At 45.8% G+C, this 23,384-nt stretch overlaps 1 protein-coding gene across 1 annotated transcript in view; it reads left to right on the forward strand.

Moving 5' to 3' along the window:
• MEI1 (meiotic double-stranded break formation protein 1) overlaps window positions 1-23,384 on the forward strand; it is a 66,374-nt gene that overhangs the window by 39,552 nt on the left and 3,438 nt on the right. The window contains exons 21-27 of the mRNA XM_084648261.1: window positions 536-701; window positions 2,568-2,672; window positions 5,540-5,650; window positions 6,270-6,451; window positions 12,835-12,916; window positions 13,966-14,156; window positions 14,607-14,688. Of these exons, the coding sequence (XP_084504387.1) occupies window positions 536-701; window positions 2,568-2,672; window positions 5,540-5,650; window positions 6,270-6,451; window positions 12,835-12,916; window positions 13,966-14,156; window positions 14,607-14,688 (919 nt within the window). The remainder of the gene's footprint in view (window positions 1-535; window positions 702-2,567; window positions 2,673-5,539; window positions 5,651-6,269; window positions 6,452-12,834; window positions 12,917-13,965; window positions 14,157-14,606; window positions 14,689-23,384) is intronic.

A 23,384-nucleotide genomic window follows, 5' to 3' on the forward strand; every position in this document is an offset into this window, starting at 1 on the left:
GGAATATTTGGTTTATGTATCACATAGTTGATCACTTTTATCAGTTATGTTGCTTCTATATGTGCTAGGCTTCTAGGTCAAGAACTTTAAAACAAAGTACCTAAAGTTAGGCTCATAAATCCATATTTAGGCACTTACCATAAGTGGCCTGATTTTTCAAAGCAGTAGTTCCCCATGAGAGTGGCAGGCTGCTCAACACTCTTGAAACTCAGTCCACTGATTTGGGTGCCTATCTTCAGGCACTTGTTTTTAAAATTCTTGGCCTTCAGCTTGTATTACTTCCTATGCCTATGCACTTGATAGCCACATATCAATATATTAATTCTAACAGCCCACTTACAGAAGGTGTTTGGCTATCAAAGAGGAGAGCCTACCTATATTATACAATACACTCTGCTTAATGGCCATACTTAGTTTGAACATCCACATCACTAGGGTGTCTCCCAAGGAACCAATGTAGCATAATGATAGTGAACAACAATGACTTCTGCTTAATGAAGACCGAAAGGTAATGTCTGCACTTCTTCCCTTTCAGGACCTGGTCTGCCTGAGCACCACAGAAGTGGCTCACAAGGTTTTGATGACCTTGAGTATGTTTCTGAAAAGAAACGAGGATGTTGTTGTTTGTGACCTCCTTCGGAGTCAGTTTCTACAGATCCTGCAGCAGCTTCTAGTGGAGAGCAGCTCCACCACTTTACGAGGTGAATCCCACGTGTAATTAGGGACACACATGATAAAGTTTATGAAAGGACTGGATAGCTCAAGGGGCTAAATCTAGGATAAAAAGCCTTTGATTTCTGAGTTACTGGTTCTAATCTAGGCCTTGCCTACATAGGAAACCCTGCAAGTGGAGATATGGATTATACCAATTTCCCGAAATACACAGCATATACATTAGGGCTTGTACTGGCATAGCTATGCTAGTCAAAAAAATCACACCCCTACCTGACATAGCTTTGCTGGCATGAGATTTAAATGTAGACCAGGCCCTAATGACAGGGCTTGTCTACATGGGGACATTTAGCGGCAGTACTGTACCACTATAGTTACACTGATATAACTCCCCATGTGGACACACTTTTATTCCAGAATCCAAGTGCCTTTTCTGGTTTGCTTATGTCACTTTGAAAATGGTCTGAATTAAATTTTAAAAAGGCATTCTGATTCTGGGGTAAAAGAATGTACCCACAGAAAGTTATATCAGTATAACTATAGCTGTAGAGTTCTGCCAGTATATGTCCCATGTAGACACACCCTCAGGTAGCTAGTGACTGAAAGTCATTCCTGTCTCTTTTCTGTTCAGCTCTCTATGCAGCATGAGTTGGTGGAGCTCAGTACAGTTCCTAGTGCATAGGTAACAACATGGGTGCAGATTATCCCACCTCTGCCTGCTGTCAGGGTTCTTACACCTTCCTCTGAAGCATCTGGTGCTGGCCACTGTCAGAGACAGAGTACTAGGCAAGATAGATCTGAGGTCTGATCTACCATTGCAGTTCCTGTATTCCTAACATCACAGGCACTGCTTGTGTTGCGGTTTATGCTAGCTGTGGCCCATTTATTCATAGTCTCATCTGGGAAGCCAACGACTGAATGAGCCTCGGAGACTTGAATTCTTGCCTCCCACTGGAGGTGGCCCCTTTGACAAGGTCTGTGACAGGTCAGGGGAAGGGGCAGTGTATCTGGAAAACTTGTATAAATAACCAGAGGGCTTTGGGCTCAAGTTCTCTGAACCCCAAGTGGATTTTAAAAAACAGTTAAACCTCCCCTCCCAAAAGGAAAATCCCCTGAGCAGCATTTGGAAAAGTTTTTCTAAGCCTATGGTAATTCATCCTGCATATATCACTCAGACACATGTACAAACACACACACATATGTAACTATTCACCTGTGTGCTGCCCAGCAGATAGAAGCTCAGGTAGAGGCAGGGGAGGAAAGATGGCTTTGTGGTTAAGATTGAGGACTGAAGCTCTGGAGACACAGCTTCAATTCCCTGCTCTGCCGCAGCCATCCTTTGCGATCCTGTGTAAGTTGTTCAGTCACCACGTGCCTCAGTTTCCCATCTGCAAAATGAAGATACTAATGCTCCCTTACATCCCAGGGGTGTTGTGAGGATCAATACATTAGAGTGTGAGGTGCCACATAACTACCTAAGATGGATAAACATTTGGGACAAGAAGCATCAGAATGGAAAGAAATGCTTTCCAGCTTCTCAGAGGGTTTTGGACCCTTTTGTAAAAATGTAGGTGAGAGAGTCTCTTAAATGGCTCACTAAGAAAGTGAAACCCAAGTTCTGTGCTGAAGGGGCTCTGGCCTCCTGGGAGAGGAAGTATTACCCCATATCCCATCCTTTTTGCTCTTCTCTAGCTAATCTAGAACAGTGTTGGTGGGACCCAGCTGTTGAAGGGAAGGAAGCTCAGCCCTGATCTAGAGTGAACAAGGGGTTTGGGATGGCAGAGATTGTGGCAGTTAGTTTACAACTCCTCCTCCCCCCAGCTCCAAAATGTGCAGTACCTATCAGACAGCAGGAGGATGGCATGCATTGACCAACTCTTCATATCCTTTCTTAGCTAGCAAGCACCTGCCTCTGTTGCTGAGCCTTCTCTTCCTGGTGCAGCTGAGGAATGAGGCTGAGAGAGAGCTGGACAGCACAGACTTCAAGCTGCTTCACCATGGTGAGCCTCTGCATCCATTGTTTTCCTGTTGGGATGTGATTCTGCATTCCCCAGGGTGCTCTAACCCAGCAGTTCTGTACTGAGTCCAAGGGCCTGGTTCTTATTGGAGCTCAGGTCCCATTACACTGCTGTGGCAGTAAGTTACATCACATTTACAGTCACTTAAAGGTCCTTTTCCACCATCAGAGTGTGGTGCAAAGCATCTGTACAATAAATGAGGCTCAAGCTGTGAGAGTGTTTCCTCTGCTTCCTGCCTTTAAAGCACCTTTGTTGCCTGAGACCTCACATCAAGGCCACAGTTTTTTCCCTTTGGGTGGGACTGGACTGGGTGAGAATGGAGTCCATCACTGGTGCCCCTTAGGTGGCTGGAGTGGGTTGCTGATGTGCAATTCATTGCCTGCAGGCGTCCCGCACCAGTGGCTGAGCAGATGGTCTCTGCCTTACTCATAGTCCTGGGAATGAGGTTTGAACTGGGTTTCCAACATAGCAGTGGAGGATACTTCTAGCGTCCAGCAGCCAAAGGGAACCAGAGAATGAGTCTGGGTATTGTGCTTAGCTTTCACATGTAGCTGGAGGGAAATGCAATAGCCAGGGCTTTAGGCAGATGAAAATTACTCCAGACTCCTTCAGACAAGATTTTGAACCTCTGTTGCTCCTTTTTGCCTACGTAGTTATGTCACATCTCTCTTTCCCTTCTGAAACCCATCTGTGTACTTCTGTATCTGTCTCCATTCCTCAGGAGCAGAAAATCTCCCTCCTCCTTTCTCAGTTTATTCCAGTTCTCCCTCTGCAGAGAAGGCAGAGAAGGGGAAAATGCGTGTAGGAAAATGAAATCAGATGGGCCTTTTCATGGCAGGCCTCAAAGATGTGCTTTGGGCTGCTGGAACATACCCTTTCACCTCTCTGTGAATATGGGGACAGCAGATGGACGTGTCATGCAAGCTTCTCAGTTATCATAGACATGAGAGATGGAAAAGAGGTTACTAGATCATCTGCTCCCTCCTCTCCTATTTCCCACCATGGCCAATGCAGGGATATTCTTTACAGTGTTCTTCAGGTGCTATCCTTTCAATAGAATAGCGCCGCCCGGGGTGGGGTGCGGGGACGCTATTCCATTGAAAGATCAACACTTTGGTGCTTCCATTACTTTCCTTGTGACTATTCCACAGATTCTCATGTGGCAACTAACTCAGTGGTTCCCAAACTTCAACAACCTGCGAACCCCTTTCACTAAAATGTCAAGTCTCGTGAACCCCCTCCTAAAAATTAATATTTCCAAGGATTTTCTCCCTTACCTCAGCATAAATTATAAAAGCAGTGATCTTGGAAATATAAAATTTGTTTTTATGAGATGCTTATTTCACACTATTCATTATTATTTATCATTACAGTATTTTTGTTACATGATGAAAACAGCAACACTCCTCCAAGATCTCACTTTTGTAGCTTGTATCACTTTTGATTAAACCTGTTATAAGACAAGGCTCCTATCAGAGGTGCCAGTAGAAAAAGACGGTGCTGGGGCGAAGCCCATATGCACCCCAGGGCCTGGGGGGGCACTGCTGGAAAAGTGGGGGGCCTGGGGGGGCTGCCAGGGAAAAAGGGGAGGGATCCGCCAGGGGGGCGTGCTGACATGGGGGCGACACATGACCCTCGTCGTCCCCCCTGTACTGGTGCCTCTGGCTCCTATGTTTCATCAAGGAGTATCAGATGTGAAACAGTATGAAGGTATTTAAGAAGCCAACTCAAGAGTTCCTCCTACACAAGCAGTCAGGTCTTGAGCAGTCCAGGCAAACAATGCACGTTACAACAAAGCTCAAACTTGTTCTTCATAATAATTTAAAAACAACACTAGCAGCCTATTTAATTTTAAAAACAGCAAAAATATCCACCTCCCTTTCTATTTAGTATAAGGAGTCTTGAAGTTTAAATCTCCTTGCTGTGATAGATATGCTTGCTTTGATCTAATTAGCTCTTGGAAGTGCTCAAGGCTCCGGGCTGCTGGCCCCGGGCTGCCCGGGGTCCATATGGACAGCTCTGTCTGCCCTTAGGGATTTTTTTCCCGAGAACCCCCTGTAACATTCACGAACCTCAGTTTGGGAACCACTGAGCTAACTAAAGAGGTCAGGGTTAGGAAGAAGTATCTCCTTTTAGACTGTCAGCTTTTCTGAGTAGGGCACTGTCTTTTTGTTATGTTTGTACTAACCTAGCATACTGGGGTTGGAGCCTCCAGGCTGTACTGCAACACAAATAATAAACGGGCAGGCAATTCATCATGGTGTTTCTTGCACTTTCCTCTAAAGTATCTGGTGCTGGCCTTTCTATGAGACGGAATACAGGACTGGATGGACCATGGTGCTGGTCTGATATGGCAGTTCTATGCTTAGCCTTTCAGTCCTTAACCTCCTCCCAGGCCTTCTTGCTAGACATCATCCCCAAATGTTTGATGTTATGAACAAACAATATACACATGTAACAATCAGTTTATCTCCCAGTCCATCACTGTTGGGCCCCTCATCCTCCCATGCTCTCTGCCCCAACCCTTTGTTTTGCTGTTGTTATCCATTGCTGCAGTCTGTCTAGTATAGAACATAGTCTCTTTGTTGCAGGGGCCTGTCAGTCTGTATGTGCTATGCACCATGCACACCTGGGGTGCTGCATTAATTTGTACTCTTTGTTTAGCCAAAGTATTCTGTTAGTTTTGTTAATTTTCCTCAATCCCTCCAGCCCATCCATCATTTTGTTGTTCTTATCTGAATTCTCTCCAGTTAAATGGCATCTTTCTTGTAGTGAGCTGCTCAGAATTGTCTTTATATCAGATATTTCTGAGGGTGCTGTGTACTGATATATAGCGTTCTGTCTTCTAGTCAGTGACCTTTGTGGGAAATGCAGACCAGGAGATGTTGAGCTGCTGCAGCCTTCCTTGAACTTCCTATATTGGAGCCTTCACCAGACAACAACATGTAGTCAACAGAGAGGTGAAGTGGAATTGTGTCAAATGATGTGGGGTTGGATGATTTCACTGACTTAGTCTCATTGGGTTGTAGCTGGGCTAACAAAGGTAATAAAGGCAATCAGTGACAACTGATCACCTCCATGTGGAAGTCAAGAAGGCGTTTTTTCCTTCTATTTACAGCATTATGCAGTTGGCCAGGTGCATTATGGGGTTGGGGTGTGGTTTTTATTTTTTGCTTCAGGGTTCAGATATTGGCCACTGTGGAGCATGGGACTAGCTTTGTTTTACTCGTTCGTACAATAGCTAGCTAGCACGGTGGGGCCCTGATGCCTGACTGGGGCTTTCAGGCTCTACCCCCAATTAAATAATAATATAGAGAGAAAAATTAAGATGGCCACCGTACTAGATTATTTGAATGCTGTTTATTCTATTAGCTGTATCAGGGATCACACCTGTGTGGCACAAGGTGGAATGCCAGACTAAACTGACCACTGGTCTGAGGAGCTGTGCCCTGTGGGTTTTTTTGGTTGCCTCTTGATTGTAGTGGCTTGCTTAAATCACTTGTGTCACATACATGCTGATTCCTTCTATGCCATTCCAGCAGACTCTTGAAGCCTGTTGTACCCTTTTCTCCTGCATAGTGGTGGCTGTGCTGCTCTCTAGTGTGCCTTTGCTGGAGTTGCTCCAGAAGGTTTTGGAACTCACCTGGATGTGGCCCTGTCGCTCTGGACCCACTTTATCTTCATCAGAAGAGGCGCTTCTCTGCTCTGCTTGGCTGCTGACTGCTTCCCTCTTAGCTCATCAGCACCGTTTCAACTCTGAGGTTAGAACTGCTGTCAAGCCAGAACTCGAGCTGTGAGGGAACAGACATCATCATGCTAAAATAAAATCCCTGTTCACAGGCAGAAATGATTCACATTGGCCTGGACTCTGCTGGCCCTTGCAGTTACTGCACTATTCTGTTCAGGGGATTCCTAGTTCTGGTCTCCTGCTGTCCCAGCCTGGCAGGGGGCTAGGAATCCTATCCAGTGGCTAGCTATGATGTAGACCATTTGAGGGCTCAGGAGACGGGTGGTGATCCTGGAGAAAAATCTCCAAACTCCCCTTTCCTCTCAAAAAGCTAAACTCTCTGTGAGAGAGTGACACATTTTAAAGGTGCTTTTCAGGAGGCTAACAACCATTCTGTAAATTTATAAACCATTTTGTTGGTGCTCTCTATTGGAATTACAGGTAACTGTGAATGGAGTATATTCTAACACCAATGCAAGGGGGTGACCTTCCCCTCTAAATATATATGCCGGTGCCTCATACCATTCCTTTGTGATAAAATGGAGTTAAAGCCTCAATGGGGTGAACTTAGGCTCTGATCCTGAAAACATTTACGCAAATGCTGAAATTGACTCGTGAGTAGTCCTACTGAAGTTAGCTGGGCTACTCATAGGCCATGTCTACACTACGAAAGTACTCCGATTTTACAGAAGTCGATTTCTGGGAACATATTGTATAAAGTTGAGTGCATGCGTCCACACTAAGCACATTAATTCGGCGGTGTGCGTCCACAGTACCGTGGCAAGCGTCGACATTCCAAGCGGTGCACTGTAGGTAGCTATCCCACAGTTCCCGCTGCCCATTGGAATTCTGGGCTGAGCTCCCAATGCCTGATGGGACCAACATTTTTTTGCGGGTGGTTATGGGTAAATGTCGTCAGTCAACCCTTCCTCCCTCCGTGAAAGCAACGGCAGACAATAATTACGCACCCTTTTCCCTGGATTGCCCGAGCAGACGCCATAGCATAGCAAGCATGGAGCCCGTTCAGCTCACCGGAGCAGTTATGACCATTGTAAACACCTTGCACGTTTATGCAGAACCAGCACCTGAAAAACCAGGCGAGGAGGTGACGGCAGTGCGGTGATGAGGACATGAACACAGATTTCTTTAAAACCGTAGTCCCCGGCATTTTGGAGATCATGGTGTTACTGGGGCAGGCTCATGCTGTGGAACGCTGATTCTGTGCCTGGGAAACAAGCACAGAGTGGTGGGACCGCATAGTGTTGCAAGTTTGGGATGATTCCCAGTGGCTCCGAAACTTTTGCATGAGTAAGGGCACTTTCATGGAACTTTGTGACTTACGTTCCCCTGCCCTGAAGCGCAAGAATACCAAGATGAGAGCAGCCCTCACAGTTCACAAGCGAGTGGCAATAGCCCTGTGGAAGCTTGCAACGCCAGACAACTACCGGTCAGTCGGTAATCAATTTGGAGTGGGCAAATCTACTGTGGGGGTTGCTGTGTTGCAAGTAGCCAACGCAATCATTGAGCTGCTGCTATCAAAGGTAGCGACTCTGGGAAATGTGCAGGTCATAGTGGATGGCTTTGCTGGAATGGGATTCCCTAACTGTGGTGGGGCTATAGACGGAACCCATATCCCTATCATGGGACCAGACCACCAGAAAAGCCAGTACATAAACCGCAAGGGGTACTTTTCAATGGTGCTGCAAGCACTGGTGGATCACAAGGAATGTTTCACCAACATCAGCGTGGGATGGCCGGGAAAGGTTCATGACGCTCGCGTGTTCAGGAACTCTGGTCTGTTTAAATGGCTGCAGGATGGGATTTACTTCCAGACCAGAAAATAACTGTTGGGAATGTTGAAATGCCTATAGTTATCCTTGGGGACCCAGCTTACCCCTTAATGCGATGGCTCATGAAGCCTTACACAGGCACCCTGGATAGTAGTAAGGAGTTGTTCAACTATAGGCTGAGCAAGTGCAGAATGGTGGTAGAGTGTGCATTTGGACATTTAAAGGGTTGCTGGCGCAGTTTACTGACTCACTCAGACCTCAGTGAAACCAGTATTCCCACTGTTACTGCTGCTTGCTGTGTGCTCCACAATCTCTGTGAGAATAAGGGGGAGACGTTTATGGCGGGGTGGGAGGTTGAGGCAAATTGCCTGGCCGCTGAATACGTGCAACCAGACACCAGAGCAATTAGAAGAGCACAGCAGGAAGCGCTGTGCATCAGAGAAGCTTTGAAAACCAGTTTCATGACTGGCCAGGGTACTGTGTGACACTTCTGTTTGTTTCTCCTTGATGAAAACCCGCCCCCTTGGTTGCCTCTAAATTCTCTGTAGGCCACCCGCCCTCCCCTCTTCGATCACAGCTTGCTTGCAAAGGAAATAAAGTCACTATCGTTTAAAAAACTTATATTCTTTATTAATTGATTATAAAAATAGGGAGATAACTCACAAGGTAGTCTGGGTGGGGTGTGGGAGGAAGGTAGGAGGGAAGGAAAAGGCCACTTCAAAACTTGTTGAATGACAGCCTTCTGTTGCTTGGGCTGTCCACTGTGGTGGAGTGGTTGGGTGCCCGGAGCGCGCCCCCTCCCCCCCAGCATTCTTGGGCATCTGGGTGAGGAGGCTATGGAACTTGGGGAGGAGGGGGGGCAGTTAAACAGAGGCTGCAGCAGCAGTCTCTGATCCTGCTGCCGTTCATGAACGTCCACCAGACGCCGGAGCATGTCCGTTTGATCCCGCAGTAGCCCCAGCATTGCATCATTCTTCCTCTGATCTTCCTGCCGCCACCTCTCCTCACTTTCATCGGCCGCTTTCCTGTACTCTGCTATTGTGTCCCTCCACACGTTCTGCTGAGCAATGTCAGTGCCAGACGACTGCATGAGCTCAGAGAACATTTCATCGCGCGTGCGTTTTTTTCGCCGCCTTATCTGAGATAGTCTTTGGGACGGAAGAGGGAGGCTTGAAACATTTGCAGCTGCTGGAGGAAAAAAAGGGAGTGAAGTATTTAAAAAAGATACATTTTACAGAACAATGGCTATATTCTTTCACGGTGAGCAACACTATTCACATTACATAGCACATGTGATTTTGGTACAAGGTCGCATTTTGCATCTTATATTGAGTGCCTGTGGCTTTGGTGTTAGAGATCACACACGCAATGCCGGGCAACAGAATTCGGCTTGCAGGCGGCCATGGTAAGCCATAGTCTTTAGGCTTCTGCAACCTTCATAACAGCAGTGCCCTCCTCTCCCATACCAAGCAAAGCACGTTGAGTTGGCCATTTAGTGCTGCGGTTTTCCTGTTAACATGCAGCAGCAGAAACCAAACTAATGCCCCCGCATCCAATTCTCTGGGATGATCGCTTTACCCTTCACCCCACTCCATGGCTGGTATCAGGGAAGATCTCTGCTAGCCAAACGCGAACAGTTCAGTGCCAGTGTCCCCTCCCCCCCCACCATGTGGCTAACTGCGGGGAGGATTTCTTTTCAGCCACAGGCAAACAGCCCAGTAGGAATGGCCACCTCTGAATGTTGCCTTAATTAAATTCCCCTATTTCAACCAGGTTACTATGAACAATATCACTCTCCTGAGGATAACACAGAGAGATAAAGAACGGATGTTGCTTGAATGCCAGCAAACACTGGGACCATATGCTGCTGGGCTTTGTCATGCAGTGATACCAGATTACTTGCTACTAGCATGGCGTGGTAAAGTGTCCTACCATGGAGGACGGAATAAGGCTGCTCTCCCCAGAAAACTTCTGCAAAGGCTTTTAGAGTACCTCCAGGAGAGCTTCATGGAGATGTCCCTGGAGGATTTCCGCTCCATCCCCAGACACGTTAACAGACTTTTCCAGTAGCTGTACTGACCACGAATGCATCCCAAGTCCTCAGGACTACTTAATCATTAAAAAACGCTTGCTTTTATAACGTATTATATTTAAAAAAGTACACTCACCAGAGGTCTCTTCTCCAGCTTGGTTGGGTTGGGAGGGTATTTCAGTCAGGATGATAAAAAGATCCTGGCTGTCGGGGAGAACAGTGTGCTGTGTGCTCTCCTCAAGCTCGTCCTCCTCCTCCTCCTATTCCTCATTCGCAAAATCCTCTGCCTTGGCGGAGAGTACCCCATCATTGGAGTCCACGGACAGGGGTGGGGTAGTGGTGGTGGATCCCCCTAGAATTGCATGCAGCTCAGCGTAGAAGCAGCATGTCTGGGGCTCTGTCCCGGAGTGTCCGTTTGATTCTTTGGTTTTCTGGTACGCTTGTCTGAGCTCCTTAAGTTTCACGCGGCACTGTGTTGCGTCCCTGCTGTAGCCTCTGTCCCTCATGGCCTCAGAGATTTTTTGAAATGTTTTGGCGTTTTGTCTTTTGGAATATAGTTCTGATAGCACGGATTCCTCTCCCCATACAGCGATCAGATCCAGTACCTCCTGTTCAGTCCATACTAGAGCTCTTTTTCAATTCTGGGACTGCATGGTCACCTGTGCTGATGAGCTCGCCTGGCCAAACAGGAAATGAGATTCAAAAGTTCCCGGGGCTTTTCCTGTACACCTGGCCAGTGCATCCGAGTTCAGAGTGCTGTCCAGAGCGGTCACAATGGTGCACTGTGGGATAGCTCCCAGAGGCCAATACCTTCGAATTGCATCCACACTAACCCTAATTCGAAATGGCGGTGTCTATTTCAGCGCTCATCCCCTCGTTGGGGAGGAGTACAGAAATCGGTTTTAAGAGCCCTTTATGTCAAAAAAAATTGCTTCATTGTGTGGACGGGTGCAGAGTCAATTTGATTTAACGCTGCTAAATCCGACATAAACTCGTTGCGTAGACCAGGCCATAGTCAGTGAAGTTACCCAAGTGTGTAAACTTGTGCAGGATTGGGGACTAAGTCTACATGGCCAGGAAAGGGTGCACAGGTTTTGGGCCCCTTGATGGGTGTGTAGCCCCTTGTAATCCCTTGCAGCACTGGACTTTTCCATAGAAGGATCGATGTGTTTCTAACCTGTCCATCGGATATATCTGTAACCTGCAAAAGGCTCAGCTTCTCAGGGCTTACAAACCTAACATCATGAGATAGCAGGTGAGGAATAGAGACCCTGAGACAAATCAGTCACAGTTTGTCATTTCACTTACACTTTCTCCTCCGGAACACACTCTTCAAGACTGTGATGTTGTGAAGGTTCCAGGGCTTGTTTTATCCTAGTGGCCAATGCTGTGCTGTGTCTTTTGGGAGACCCAGGTTTGGTTTTCCCAGCCCATATTGATCACTGGGATGTGAGCATTTACTGTCTTGTAAGCCTATCTCTTAAATTCCACAGCACTTGATAGGCATGACAGCTTACACGGGTACTGCCGCAGAGAGCTCTCCAGTATCAGTCAGAGGTAATTAAAGTACCCATGGATGCAGGATAGGTGGTGGGCACTTAGGAATGGCTCGGGGATCAGGCTGAGCAGTGAGACACTTCAGTGGTATTTCTCTGGAAGTCCCCTCAGTTTCTGAAGAATTTAAGCTTTCCTTAAAATGGGGGGGAGGGGTAGAGCCACTGTTGTTCTCTGGCTGCTTTCCGCTGTTCCGTTGCTGCTCATGCAGTACTGCTGGAGTCACGCAAAGCAGCCAGATCTGGCCCAGAGCTTTTTGCCTTTATTGTTGTGAATGAGAGCTGATGCCATGCTGTCTCCCTGAGCCTGCAGAAAAGTGTGAACTGCCCTCTGAGGGGTGTTAATGAGTTCAGTTTATCTGCCAGCAACAGGTTTGGTCAGTGTCTCTTTTACTGCTGATCATTTTAGTAGAAACAACTAACTGTTTGGGGAAGGCAGGCAGAGTGCAGGATAACAAGTGGAGCTTGGGCCCCAGTCATTCCTTACCCAGTCTGACCCCAGAAATCTTGTCATCTTTACCTAGTCACATATTTCCAAATGGTCATTTATGGACATTGGCAAAAGAAAGGCAGAGGACAGCAGGGAAAGAAGTGATTGCAGTCTATAGGTATCTTTGTGGGGAACAAATATTTTGATAATGGACTCTTCAGTCTATCAGGGAATGGTCTTCTATGATCCAGTGGCTGGAAGTTGAAGCTAGACAAATTGAGACTGGAAATAAGGCATACATTTTTAACCATGAGTGTAATTAACCATTGGAACCACTTACCAAGGGCTGTGGTGGATTCTCCACTGGTGATTTTTAAATCAAGACTGGCTGTTTTTCTAAAAGATCTGCTGTAGGAATTATTTTGGGGAAGTTCTATGGCCTGCGTTATGCAGGAGGTCAGGCTAGATGAACAAAATGGTCCCTTCTGGCCTTGGAATCTATGAGAATTAAGAGCAATTAAGGGGACAGTCTTCCACCTGATAACCTGTTGACTCAACACCAGAGGTAGGCTTTTATTCATTCTTCTTTCCCCTGGTGTTTCATTCTCCTAGGTTCACCAGACGATCTCTCTGGATGTAGAACAGGTCCTGAATGCAGTCATCCTCAGAAGGAAGAAGCCTGCGCTGCTCTTAGGTATGCAGAGGCTGTCTAGGGTCATGTTTCTGTTGCCTGGGAACAATAACTGGCACTTGCTTAGTTCCAAGGCTGTTTAAAGTAGATAGAGAGAATGTTGGGAGGGAAGTTGAGACTATTGGAAGGCGAAAAGAACAGAAATAAGAGTAAAAAGAAAAGGAGGACTTGTGGCACCTTAGAGACTAACCAATTTATTAGAGCATAAGCTTTCGTGAGCTACAGCTCACTTCTGACATACTGGAGGTGAACATGCAGGTGGGAGCCTGGCACCTTTGGTGCATTTATCTTTGTCCACATGGGCGGTGGGTATCATAGGCTGGGGGAGGCTGTGCCTCCGCAGACAGCCAGTCATGGCCCCAGCCACGCTCCACCCCCAGACCCCCTCCTCCTGCTTCCCGCCTTGCAGCTCCCCCTGTGCCGCCCGCCCTCCCGGCACTCCGGGGCTGGGGGGACCGGGGCTGCGCTGCCCACCCTCCTGGCTCTCCAGGCCTGAGGGCACTAGCTTGGGGCAGGGGCTGACGGCTGTGGTGGGAGGGGCTCTGGGCTCTTGCAGGGGATGGGGCTGCAGAAGGGGCGGGGCCTCAGGTCGAAGGGGCAGGGCTGGGGGCTAGCCTCCCCCAGTCGACAGTTCACGTGCCGCCCATGTTTGTCCACTACAGATTTGGGGTACTTGGGGCAAAGGTAAAATGAGTTTGGTGATGTTCATCCCTGGTGGATATTTTTTCATTTCTTAAAACCACCATAGAGTTAGGTAACAGGGCTTGAAACTGAGCAAGAGTTGGAATAACAACCGAGGTGGTGCTGCAGGGCAGGATGTGTGGGGACTTAATTTAGCGGCATTCATGTCTGCAGACGCTAGCCAGTGCAATCTCTCTTTAGTGGGTCCTGAAAATAAATCCATCCAACTTTTCCTTCTCTCCTCTGCCAGGCTTTGCTCTGGGCATTCATGTGCAGGGTTGGGTTCCTTGGTGCGGAATGGTTTTGGTTTCATGGGGTTGGGGTGGGGGAGGGAAATGTTGTGCTGTAATAACAAGCAGTTGTGTGTGCAGTCAGTATCCTTCAGTTCCTGCGAGCCATCCTCAGACAGAACTTCTCTTCCGCCCTGCTGGTGCTCATAGTCCAGCCCACAGCTCAAAGCAGGATAGAGCCATCGTCGTCAGAGGATGATGCCTCCCTGTATCCACTGGCCACTTGGCAGGTGCTCTCGCTTGTCGTCAGTCTGCAGAACCTTCTGGTCCAGGTACATTTACGGACATAACTAAACACAGATTAGTCTGAGGAAAAACACCTCAAATAACATGGCCCAAGGGAATTTCTCCCCTTCTTCACCCCTTACAGAATGATAGAAATTTGATCTGTAAGGAAGCATTAGACCACATTCTCCCACCACAGCCAGTGCAGGGCTGTTATATACGGTATATCCTCTAGGCCTTTGCCCAGACCAGCATGCTTTCACTGTTTCCCTTGGGACACTGTTCCTCTGTCTTATAATTTCTGAAGCAAATTCTGGCCTCATATGACTTTATGGTGTAACTGAGAGCAGAGCTGGCTTTGTAAGTGCATTGTACGTTGCATACCCTGAGGACGATGAAAAGTGTAATTTGCCTATGCTACACCTTTTGCACCTCCTGTCCCTTGAATTTTCCTCTCTCAACAACCATCACCTTTGTTCTTTTCTCTGTGTTTTCAGAAAGACCTATTGCTGTCTCAGAGTGTTGTTGCCTGCCTGGAGGTCTTGATGGAGTACCTGCATAGGAAGAACCAGGGCATCGGTAAACCTGCCCAGTCCTTGTTCATTTGGGCCTCAGTCCTACTGAGCATGCTGGCCCTGATCCAACAAGCACATGTCTGACATCAAGCCTGTGGCTATAGTCCCATTGAAGTCAAAGGAACTACCTGTGTGCCTAAAGTTAATCACATGCTTCAGTGCATTGTTGGATTGAGGCCAGAATACCCAGGCCCCTGCAGAATCAAGCCCTTGCTGTGGTCACGGACCCATCCCATGGTTGGTTTTCAGAAGAACAAAAATCATGTTCCCCATCCTCATGTCTGCTATGATTGAAAAGACTAGATAGCTTGGGAATGGGATTCAGAACCTTTCACCTGCAGGGCATTTGTTCCAGTCCTTGAGGCCAGAACAGCTAAGTGACTGAGGGGCCCAAGAGTGGATATGGAGCCTTTTACCTGTAGGTTGCCAGTTGCACTTTGGTCCCAGGTTAGGGGCACAGGGAAATGGGATAATGGTGGTATTCCCAGAGACCAAGAGTTCAACACAGAATTTGAACTCAAGAACCCCATGTCACAGTGCGCTCTGCTGGCATGCAGAAGGTTTTTTTTACAGCTGAGCCAGTGGAATAGAAGGTTTCCCTTAGTTTCAGCCTTCTGATACAGGGCAGTGGGCTCTGTCTTCAGTCTTGAAACAGAAAAGTTCCCTGCTCCATGACCCATTCGAATCAGTCACAAAGGGTATATCCACCCAGCAAGGAGGAGCCCAAGGCAGCAAATCTCAGACCTTGGTGTAACACACTGCTGGGGACACCCAGAGCTGTGAGTCACTGTGTTACCTCTCTGCCTCAACAAAAGTGAGCTTTGCTGGAGGTTAGATTATGTCAGCTCCCTGCCCCACCAATCTGTCTTCCTGACCAGCAAACTCCTCAAGGCTCTCCCAGCCCAAACCTTGCCTAGCGGATAACGATCAGTGAACTCCAGCCACCCAGCTCCTCAAAGTGATGTTTCTCTGCAGTGCACAGCACCTATCTGTGCATTCACTGAGGATATTAAGTTTGCTTCTCTGTTGAATGGTCAGTACATTACATCTTAATTTAACTGAGGTAAAAACATCTTCTCTTCAACCACAGCACTGAATGGGCTTATAGTAAAGGTAAAACAAGTTTATTAAACAAAAGTTATGGTTAAGTGATATCAAGTAAAAGGGATAAAGGTAGAAATGGTTACAAGCAAATACAAGTGAAAACAGGCATCTAAAAGACTAAAACTTAATCTAGCAAGATACAGTCTTTGTTCAAGATAGTCTCTTTCCCCCACAGTTGTCTTTCCAGCTTTTTCTGGCAGGATCCATTGCAATGATCAAATTGCTTGGTTCCTTTGTTTCCTAAGGTGAAGGATATGAAATCCTCTCTGTTCGCTGTAGCCCCAAGGGGACCGTGTTTGTCTTACAAGTCAGGAAGGCCTCTTGGTGGTTCAGTCTCCTGTCTTTCTGTAGGATGCAGGAGCCATCATAATTCTCTGTCTCTTGAGTTCAGGATCAAGATAACCCCCATTGGTTTAACTTGATAGCTTTGTTTATTGCTAATATCTAAATTGAGGTAAACCCACATTCCTTTGTCTAGGACAGACCTATTTATTACCTTTCCCTAGGGTAGGCTGTCTGGTCTCAATCATGTTAGAGAGAATTCATAACTTCACATATAACATTAATGCATGCATTTTACAGTGATATTAATAACCAGCATGTTACTAGCTTTCATATGATGCCTTACACAATATCTTTTGGATAAATATCATGACGACAGTGTTGGGTGTAGTGAGTTGGCTGGGTCTGATGAGAGACCATGTACTCTATGTCAGTGGGCATTAAGGGCTGTTAGGGTCTCCCCTGAATCTAAAGACTCCGACTTGCGGGGCTTGCACCACAGCACTAAAAATAGACACTAGGCTTCAGGCTGGAGCTCAGAATCTGAAGCCCACTGCCGTCCCTAGGTTTCAGAGCCCAAGCTCAACTTCAAAGCAGGCTACACAACTATTTTTAGAGCACTAACCCATGTCTGGGAGGCTTGCTTAGATCCATTCATAGATTCCAAAGGCAAAAGGGACCTTTGTGATCATCTAATCTGACCTCCTGTGTAACCCAGGCCACGGAATTATTTTGGGGATGTTCTTAGAGCAGATATTTTTGAAAAATACCAATCTTGATTTACAAATTATCAATGATGGAGAATTGACCATGACCCTTGCTAAATTGTTCCAATGGTTAATTACCCTCACTGTTAAAAATTTACACCTAATTTCCAGTCTGAATTTGTCTAGCTTCAGCTTCTAGCCATTGGATCATATTACACATTTCTCTGCTAGATTGAAGAGCCCATTATTAACTATTTGTTCCCCCATGTAGATAGTTGCAGACTATGATCACGTCACCCCTTAATCTTCTCTTTGTTAAGCTAAACAGATTGAACTTCTTGAGTCTGTCACCATAAGGTATGTCTTCTAATCCTTTAATCATTCTCTTGTCTTTTCTCTGCACTTTCTCCAATTTATCAACATCCTTCTTGAATCGTGGGCACCAGAACTGGACATAGTATTCCAGCAGCAGTTGCAGCAGTGCCAAATAGAAAAAAAATAACCTCTCTACTCCAACTCAAGATTCACCTGTTTAAGCATCCAAGAATCACATTGGCCCTTTTGGCCACAGTACTGGGAACTGACATTCAGGTGATTAACCACCACAACCCCCAAATCTTTTTCAGAGTCACTGCTTCTCAGAATAGAGACCCGCATCATGTCGATGTAGCCTACATTTTTTGTTCCTAGATGTATACATTTACATTTAGCCATATTAAAATGGTTTGCTTGCATCCAGTTTACCAAGCAATCCAGATCACTCTGAATCAGTGACCTGTCCTCTTCATTATTTATCACTCCCCCAGTTTTTATGTCATCTGCAAACTTTATCAGTGATGAGTTTATATTTTCTTCCAGGTCATTGATAAAAATATTAAATAGCCTAGGGCCAAGAAACCATCCCTACAGAACCCTGCTGGAAACACATCTACTTGATGATGATTCCCCATTTACAGTTACATTTTGAGACCTGTCAGCCTGTGACGGGGTCTGCTTACCCCGCACTAGCCCAGACAGGGTTAGGCCCATATTATTGACAGAGGAAGTCCCACCTCCCTGGCAGGACTAGGCATGCTCCAAATGCTCTAGCAGTATAAAGGGAGGAAGCCTAGCTCATTCTGGGCTGGAGGCTGCAGGGGAAGGACCTGTCTGGGAAGCTCCTGCGGAGGGCCAGTCACGGCACCTGACTACGCTGGGAATCAGAGCCTCCTTGGGATCTCCTGAACCCCGGCGACTGGAGGAGCTGCCGGAGGTGACAGGCCCAGCTAACCACAGGAAGTGACCCAGGAAGGGTGACGGAGTGGTACCTCCCACCCGGGAAATCTCAGCATGTTTCGGTAGGACCCCCCTGCTAAGTCAGTGACAAGTTGCTACACCACTGTTAGGGCCCTGGGTTGGGGCCCAGTGGAGTCTGGTGGGCCCGGGACTCCCTACCGGGGCCGTCACACCCCTTGGTGGGCACCCCACCTCCATAGACTCTGGCCGCTAGGCCACACTGCCCTGCACCTAAGGGCTGCGCTATAGAATGTGGCTGCTAGGCCATGCTGCCCTACACTAGGGGCGTAGACCATCACACAGCCCATTTATAATCTATTTAATGCTTGTTATATTCATTTTATATTGTTCTAGTTTTTTAATCAAAATGCTGTGTGGTACCAAATCAAATGCCTTTAAGAAGTCTAAGAATAATATGTCAATGCTATGATCTTTATCAACCAAACTTAGAACCTCATCAGAAAAAGAAAAAGGTTGATTTGCATTAATTACATTACCCTCCCTTAATCCTTTATTAATCAAGTCCCATATCAGCTGTTCCATTATCTTGCCTGAGATCAATGTGGCTTACTGGCATACGATTAGACTGGTGATTCTGTTTACCCTTCTAGTCTTCTGGAACTTCCCCATACTCCAAGACTTACTGAAAATCAATATTAATGGTCCAGCGAACTTCTCAGCCAGCTCTTTTAAAACTTTTGGATGCTGGTTATCTGAAGCTGGTGTTTTAAAAATGTCCAACTTTAGTAGTTTCTGTTTAACATGCTCCTGAGATACTAGTGGAATGGATTGTTATTATCTAATGAGACTATTTCATCTGTTTTTTGCCCCAAATACAGAACAGATATATTTATTGAAGACCTCACCTTTTCTTCATTATTATTGATAATTCCACCAGTTTTATCTAGTAATAGACCAATAAGAACATAAGAATGGCCATACTGGGTTAGCCAAAGGTCCAACCAGCCCAGTATCCCATCTGCCGACAGTGGCCAATGCCAGGTGCCCCAGAGGAGTGAACCTAACAGGTAATGATCAAGTGATCTCTCTCCTGCCAACCATCTCCACCCTCTGACAAACAGAGGCTAGGGACACCATTCCTTACCCATCCTGGCTAATAGCCATGAATGGACTTAACCTCCATGGATTTATCCAGTTCTCTTTTAAACCCTGTTATAGTCCTAGCCTTCACAACCTCCTCAGGCAAGGAGTTCCACAGGTTGACTCTGCGCTGGGTGAAGAAGAACTTCCTTTGATTTGTTTTAAACCTGCTGCCCATTAATTTTATTTGGTGGCCCCTAGTTCTTATATTATGGGAACAAGTAAATAAGTTCTCCTTATTCACTTTCTCCACACCACTCATGATTTTATATGCCTCTATCATATTCCCCTGAGTCTCCTCTTTTCCAAGCTGAAAAGTCCTAGCCTCTTTAATCTCCCCTCATATGGGACCCATTCCAAACTCCTAATTCTTTTAGTTACCCTTTTCTGAACCTTTTCCAATGCCAGTATATCTTTTTTGAGATGAGGGGACCACATCTGTACGCAGTATTCAAGATGTGGGTGTACCATGGATTTATATAAGGGCAATAAGATACTCTCCGTCTAATTCTCTATCCTTTTTTAATGATTCCTAACATCCCGTTTGCTTTTTTGACTGCCGCTGCACACTGCGTGGACATCTTCAGAGAACTATCCACGATGACTCCAAGATCTTTCTCCTGATTAGTTGTAGCTAAATTAGCCCCCATCATATTGTATGTATAGTTGGGGTTATTTTTTCCAGTGTGCATTACTTTACATTTATCCGCATTAAATTTCATTTGCCATTTTGTGGCCCAATCACTTAGTTTTGTGAGATCTTTTTGAAGTTCTTCATAGTCTGCTTTGGTCTTAACTATCTTGAGCAGTTTAGTATCGTTTGCAAACTTTGCCACCTCACTGTTTACACCTTCTTCCAGATAATTTATGAATAAGTTGAATAGGATTGGTCCTGAGACTGACCCTTGGGGAACACCACTAGTTACCCCTCTCCATTCTGAAAATTTACCATTTATTCCTACCCTTTGTTCCCTGTCTTTTAACCAGTTCTCAAGCCATGAAAGGATCTTCCCTCTTATCCCATGACAACTTAATTTACGTAAGAGCCTTTGGTGAGGGACCTTGTCAAAGGCTTTCTGGAAATCTAAGTACACAATGTCCACTTGATCCCCCTTGTCCACATGTTTGTTTGACCCCTTCGGAGAACTCTAATAGATAAGTAAGACATGATCTCCCTTTACAGAAACCATGTTGACTTTTGCCCAACAATTTATGTTCTTCTATGTGTCTGACAATTTTATTCTTTACTATTGTTTCAACTAATTTGCCCGGTACTGACGTTAGACTTACTGGTCTGTAATTGCCGGGATCACCTCTAGAGCCCTTTTTAAATACTGGTGTTACATTGGCTGTCTTCCAGTCATTGGGTACAGTAGCTGATTTAAAGGACAGATTACAAACCATAGTTAATAGTTCCACAATTTCACATTTGAGTTCTTTCAGAACTCTTGGGTGAATGCCATCTGGTCCTGGTGTCTTGTTACTGTTAAGTTTCTCAATTCCAAAACCTCCTCTAGTGACACTTCAATCTGTGACAGTTCCTCAGATTTGTCACCTACGAAAGACGGCTCAGGTTTGGGAATCTCCCTAGCCTCCTCAGCCATGAAGACTGAAGCAAAGAATTCATTTAGTTTCTCTGCGATGACTTTATTGTCTTTAAGTGTTCCTTTTGAATCTCAATCGTCCAGGGGCCCCACTGGTTATTTAGCAGGCTTCATGCTTCTGATGTACTTAATACCACTGTCAGGATTCTTTTTGTTCCTAATATAGTTAAAAAAACTCCTTCTTATTGACCTTCTCTCTGGTGGCTACAAATTTCTCCTTGTGTCCCTTTGTTTCCCTTATCAATTTTCTGCAGTTCCTAACTTCTGACTTATATTCATTGCTATCAAGTTCCCCCTTTTTCCATTTGTTATATATATATATATATATATTATTATTTTTTATAGCTGCTTTCAACTTCCCCTCTAAACCAGGTTCATTTTTAATCAGTACTGGCTTCTTCCTCGATTGTGGCTTTTTGGGGATCTATAGTAAGGTGTTCTTAAATGATTCCCAATTATCATTCACATTTTTCATTTTAAATTCTTCCTCCCAGTTGGTTTGGCTCATAAGTGCTTTGTGAAATTTGCCCTATTAAAGCACCAAGTATATATATATTACTGGTCTGGACTTAATTCTGCTTTCCCATTATAAATGCAATTAATTAATTAAGCTACCATTAGTTTTTAGTTCTGTGATTTAGTTCTGCTTCTGTGGGCTGTGTAAACATACCCAGAGAGAGAACACCAAAGAATGAATGAGCACTAAACAAAAGGGCCATTGTTGGCAGGGAGGAAACTCGTAAATGAAAATGTGATGTTACAGATGAATGCTACTCAGTAGTCCAAGTGTGTCTCTGATAAAAGTCCCAGTAGAACAGAAAGAGAGAGCAGATTAGTAGGAGGTTCCACTGATTCAATATTAAACAGATCACATGCTATTTCAGCATTTTAACAACAGTCTAGTATCACAAACTGTGGAGTTTGGAGTATTCTCGTTTGGAATTCTAAGAAAGGGGAAAACAGTATGGATCTGTTTTTATGGCTGTAGTGCCCAGAGCCCCAGGTTAGGATTGGGGTCCCATTGTGCCGGGTGCTATAGAAATACACAGGAAGATATGCTCCCTACCTGTGTAAGAGCTTACAACGTAAGAAGGTGAATGACCTACAAATGGTGGGAAGACAACCAAAGGGGTACAGCTTTTCTGAGGCCCTGAGCTTGTTTACACACCCAGTTGCACCAGTTTGATTTAAGGTATGATTTTAAACTGATTTAGCTAAAACGTTAGCTATGTGGATGCTCCTTTTGGTCTGAACCAGGCTTATTTAGCTTAAATAGATTAGGAAGATGCTTAAGCAAAACTGAAATGGGAGTGTCCACAGGGGTTTTAGTCAATTTAACTAAACTAGTTTTATTAAACCATTATAAACTTTTGTGTGGACAGGGTCTACTCCTGGGGGAATTCTGCACCAAAAAAAAAAAAAATTCTGCACACACTATTTGAAAATTCTGCAAAAATCTGCATATTTTGTTTGTCAAAATAACACAATATAATCACGCCAGTTACAATTATTTTGGTAATTTATTTCAAAATATCTGTCCGCAGGTGTGTCTGCAACAATGCAGACCCAAAAAAAAAAAAAGATTCTGGTAATTTTTTTTTTTTTTTGACAAATCAGTTCCTTACAGGGCATATTAATACAGAACGTTGTGTAATTCATTTAAATTACAATACAGAACTGTATTTCCTGCACCTGTCAGAAGCAGTGCAAAGGCTTGGGGAAGTCAGGGGTAATGGAGGAACTGAGGAAGAGGGAAGGAGCCTAGGAGTGAACCTGGAGGCTGTTGAGTGTGGATGAAAGGTTTTTCTTTTGGGGGGTGGGAATTGTTAGGGTGTTGGGAAGCCTCCTCCATGCAGACCCTGGCTGACGCCAAGCCTCTCCCATTCAGTCAGGCACGTCTGCCCCTGTCCCCACACCCCTCATCCCCATGGGTCTCTGCAGCCCCACACTCCTGAGCCCATGCTCCATTCTGTCCTGCCCACTAGCCATTCTGAACCCCAGTCTGTGACCCCCCCCCCCAACAGCCCTGTGTGCCTTGCTCTGTCCAAACCTAGTTCTGCGGGCAGGGTCCTGTGATGAACTCTACCCCTGGGGGAATTCTGCAGAATTGGGCATAGGATTTTGTATTTCCCCCCCATAAAATACATTTTGCCTAAGTGCTGCAGTTCTGCCTTGTGCCCACCAGAGGCCGCTGTGGTGCTAGTACAGTTGGCATGGCCACAGCTGTCTCTTCTGGTGCCACAGCAGCCTCTGGTGGGCAAAAGGCAGAACTGCAGCACTTCTTAGGCAAAATGTTTTTTATGCGAGAAAGTACAAAATTATGCAAGACAGATTAATTCTGTGCATCCCTTGTCGTTCTGGGCTAGGGATAGCCCGCTACTCTGTCTGAAAAGTGCCCCAGGAGATCAGTTTAATTATCACTTGTACAAATGCCAGAAATGGGGAGAAGGCAACTGGGTTTACTATCTCAGATGATTGGCTCATCTGATACTGCAGCCCCCACACCCAGTACTTCACTGTAGTGTCTGAATTAGCTATGAGCTCAAGTCATGGGGTGAGGCCCCAAACCAGAAAGTAGTGGTTGAAGATGCTAAGCCTTTGGCCTCCTAGCTGATAAACCCTCCCCG

Source organism: Lepidochelys olivacea, assembly GCF_965140295.1.
Source record: "Lepidochelys olivacea isolate rLepOli2 genome assembly, chromosome: 1".
In the NCBI taxonomy this organism is placed as follows: Eukaryota; Metazoa; Chordata; order Testudines; family Cheloniidae; genus Lepidochelys; species Lepidochelys olivacea.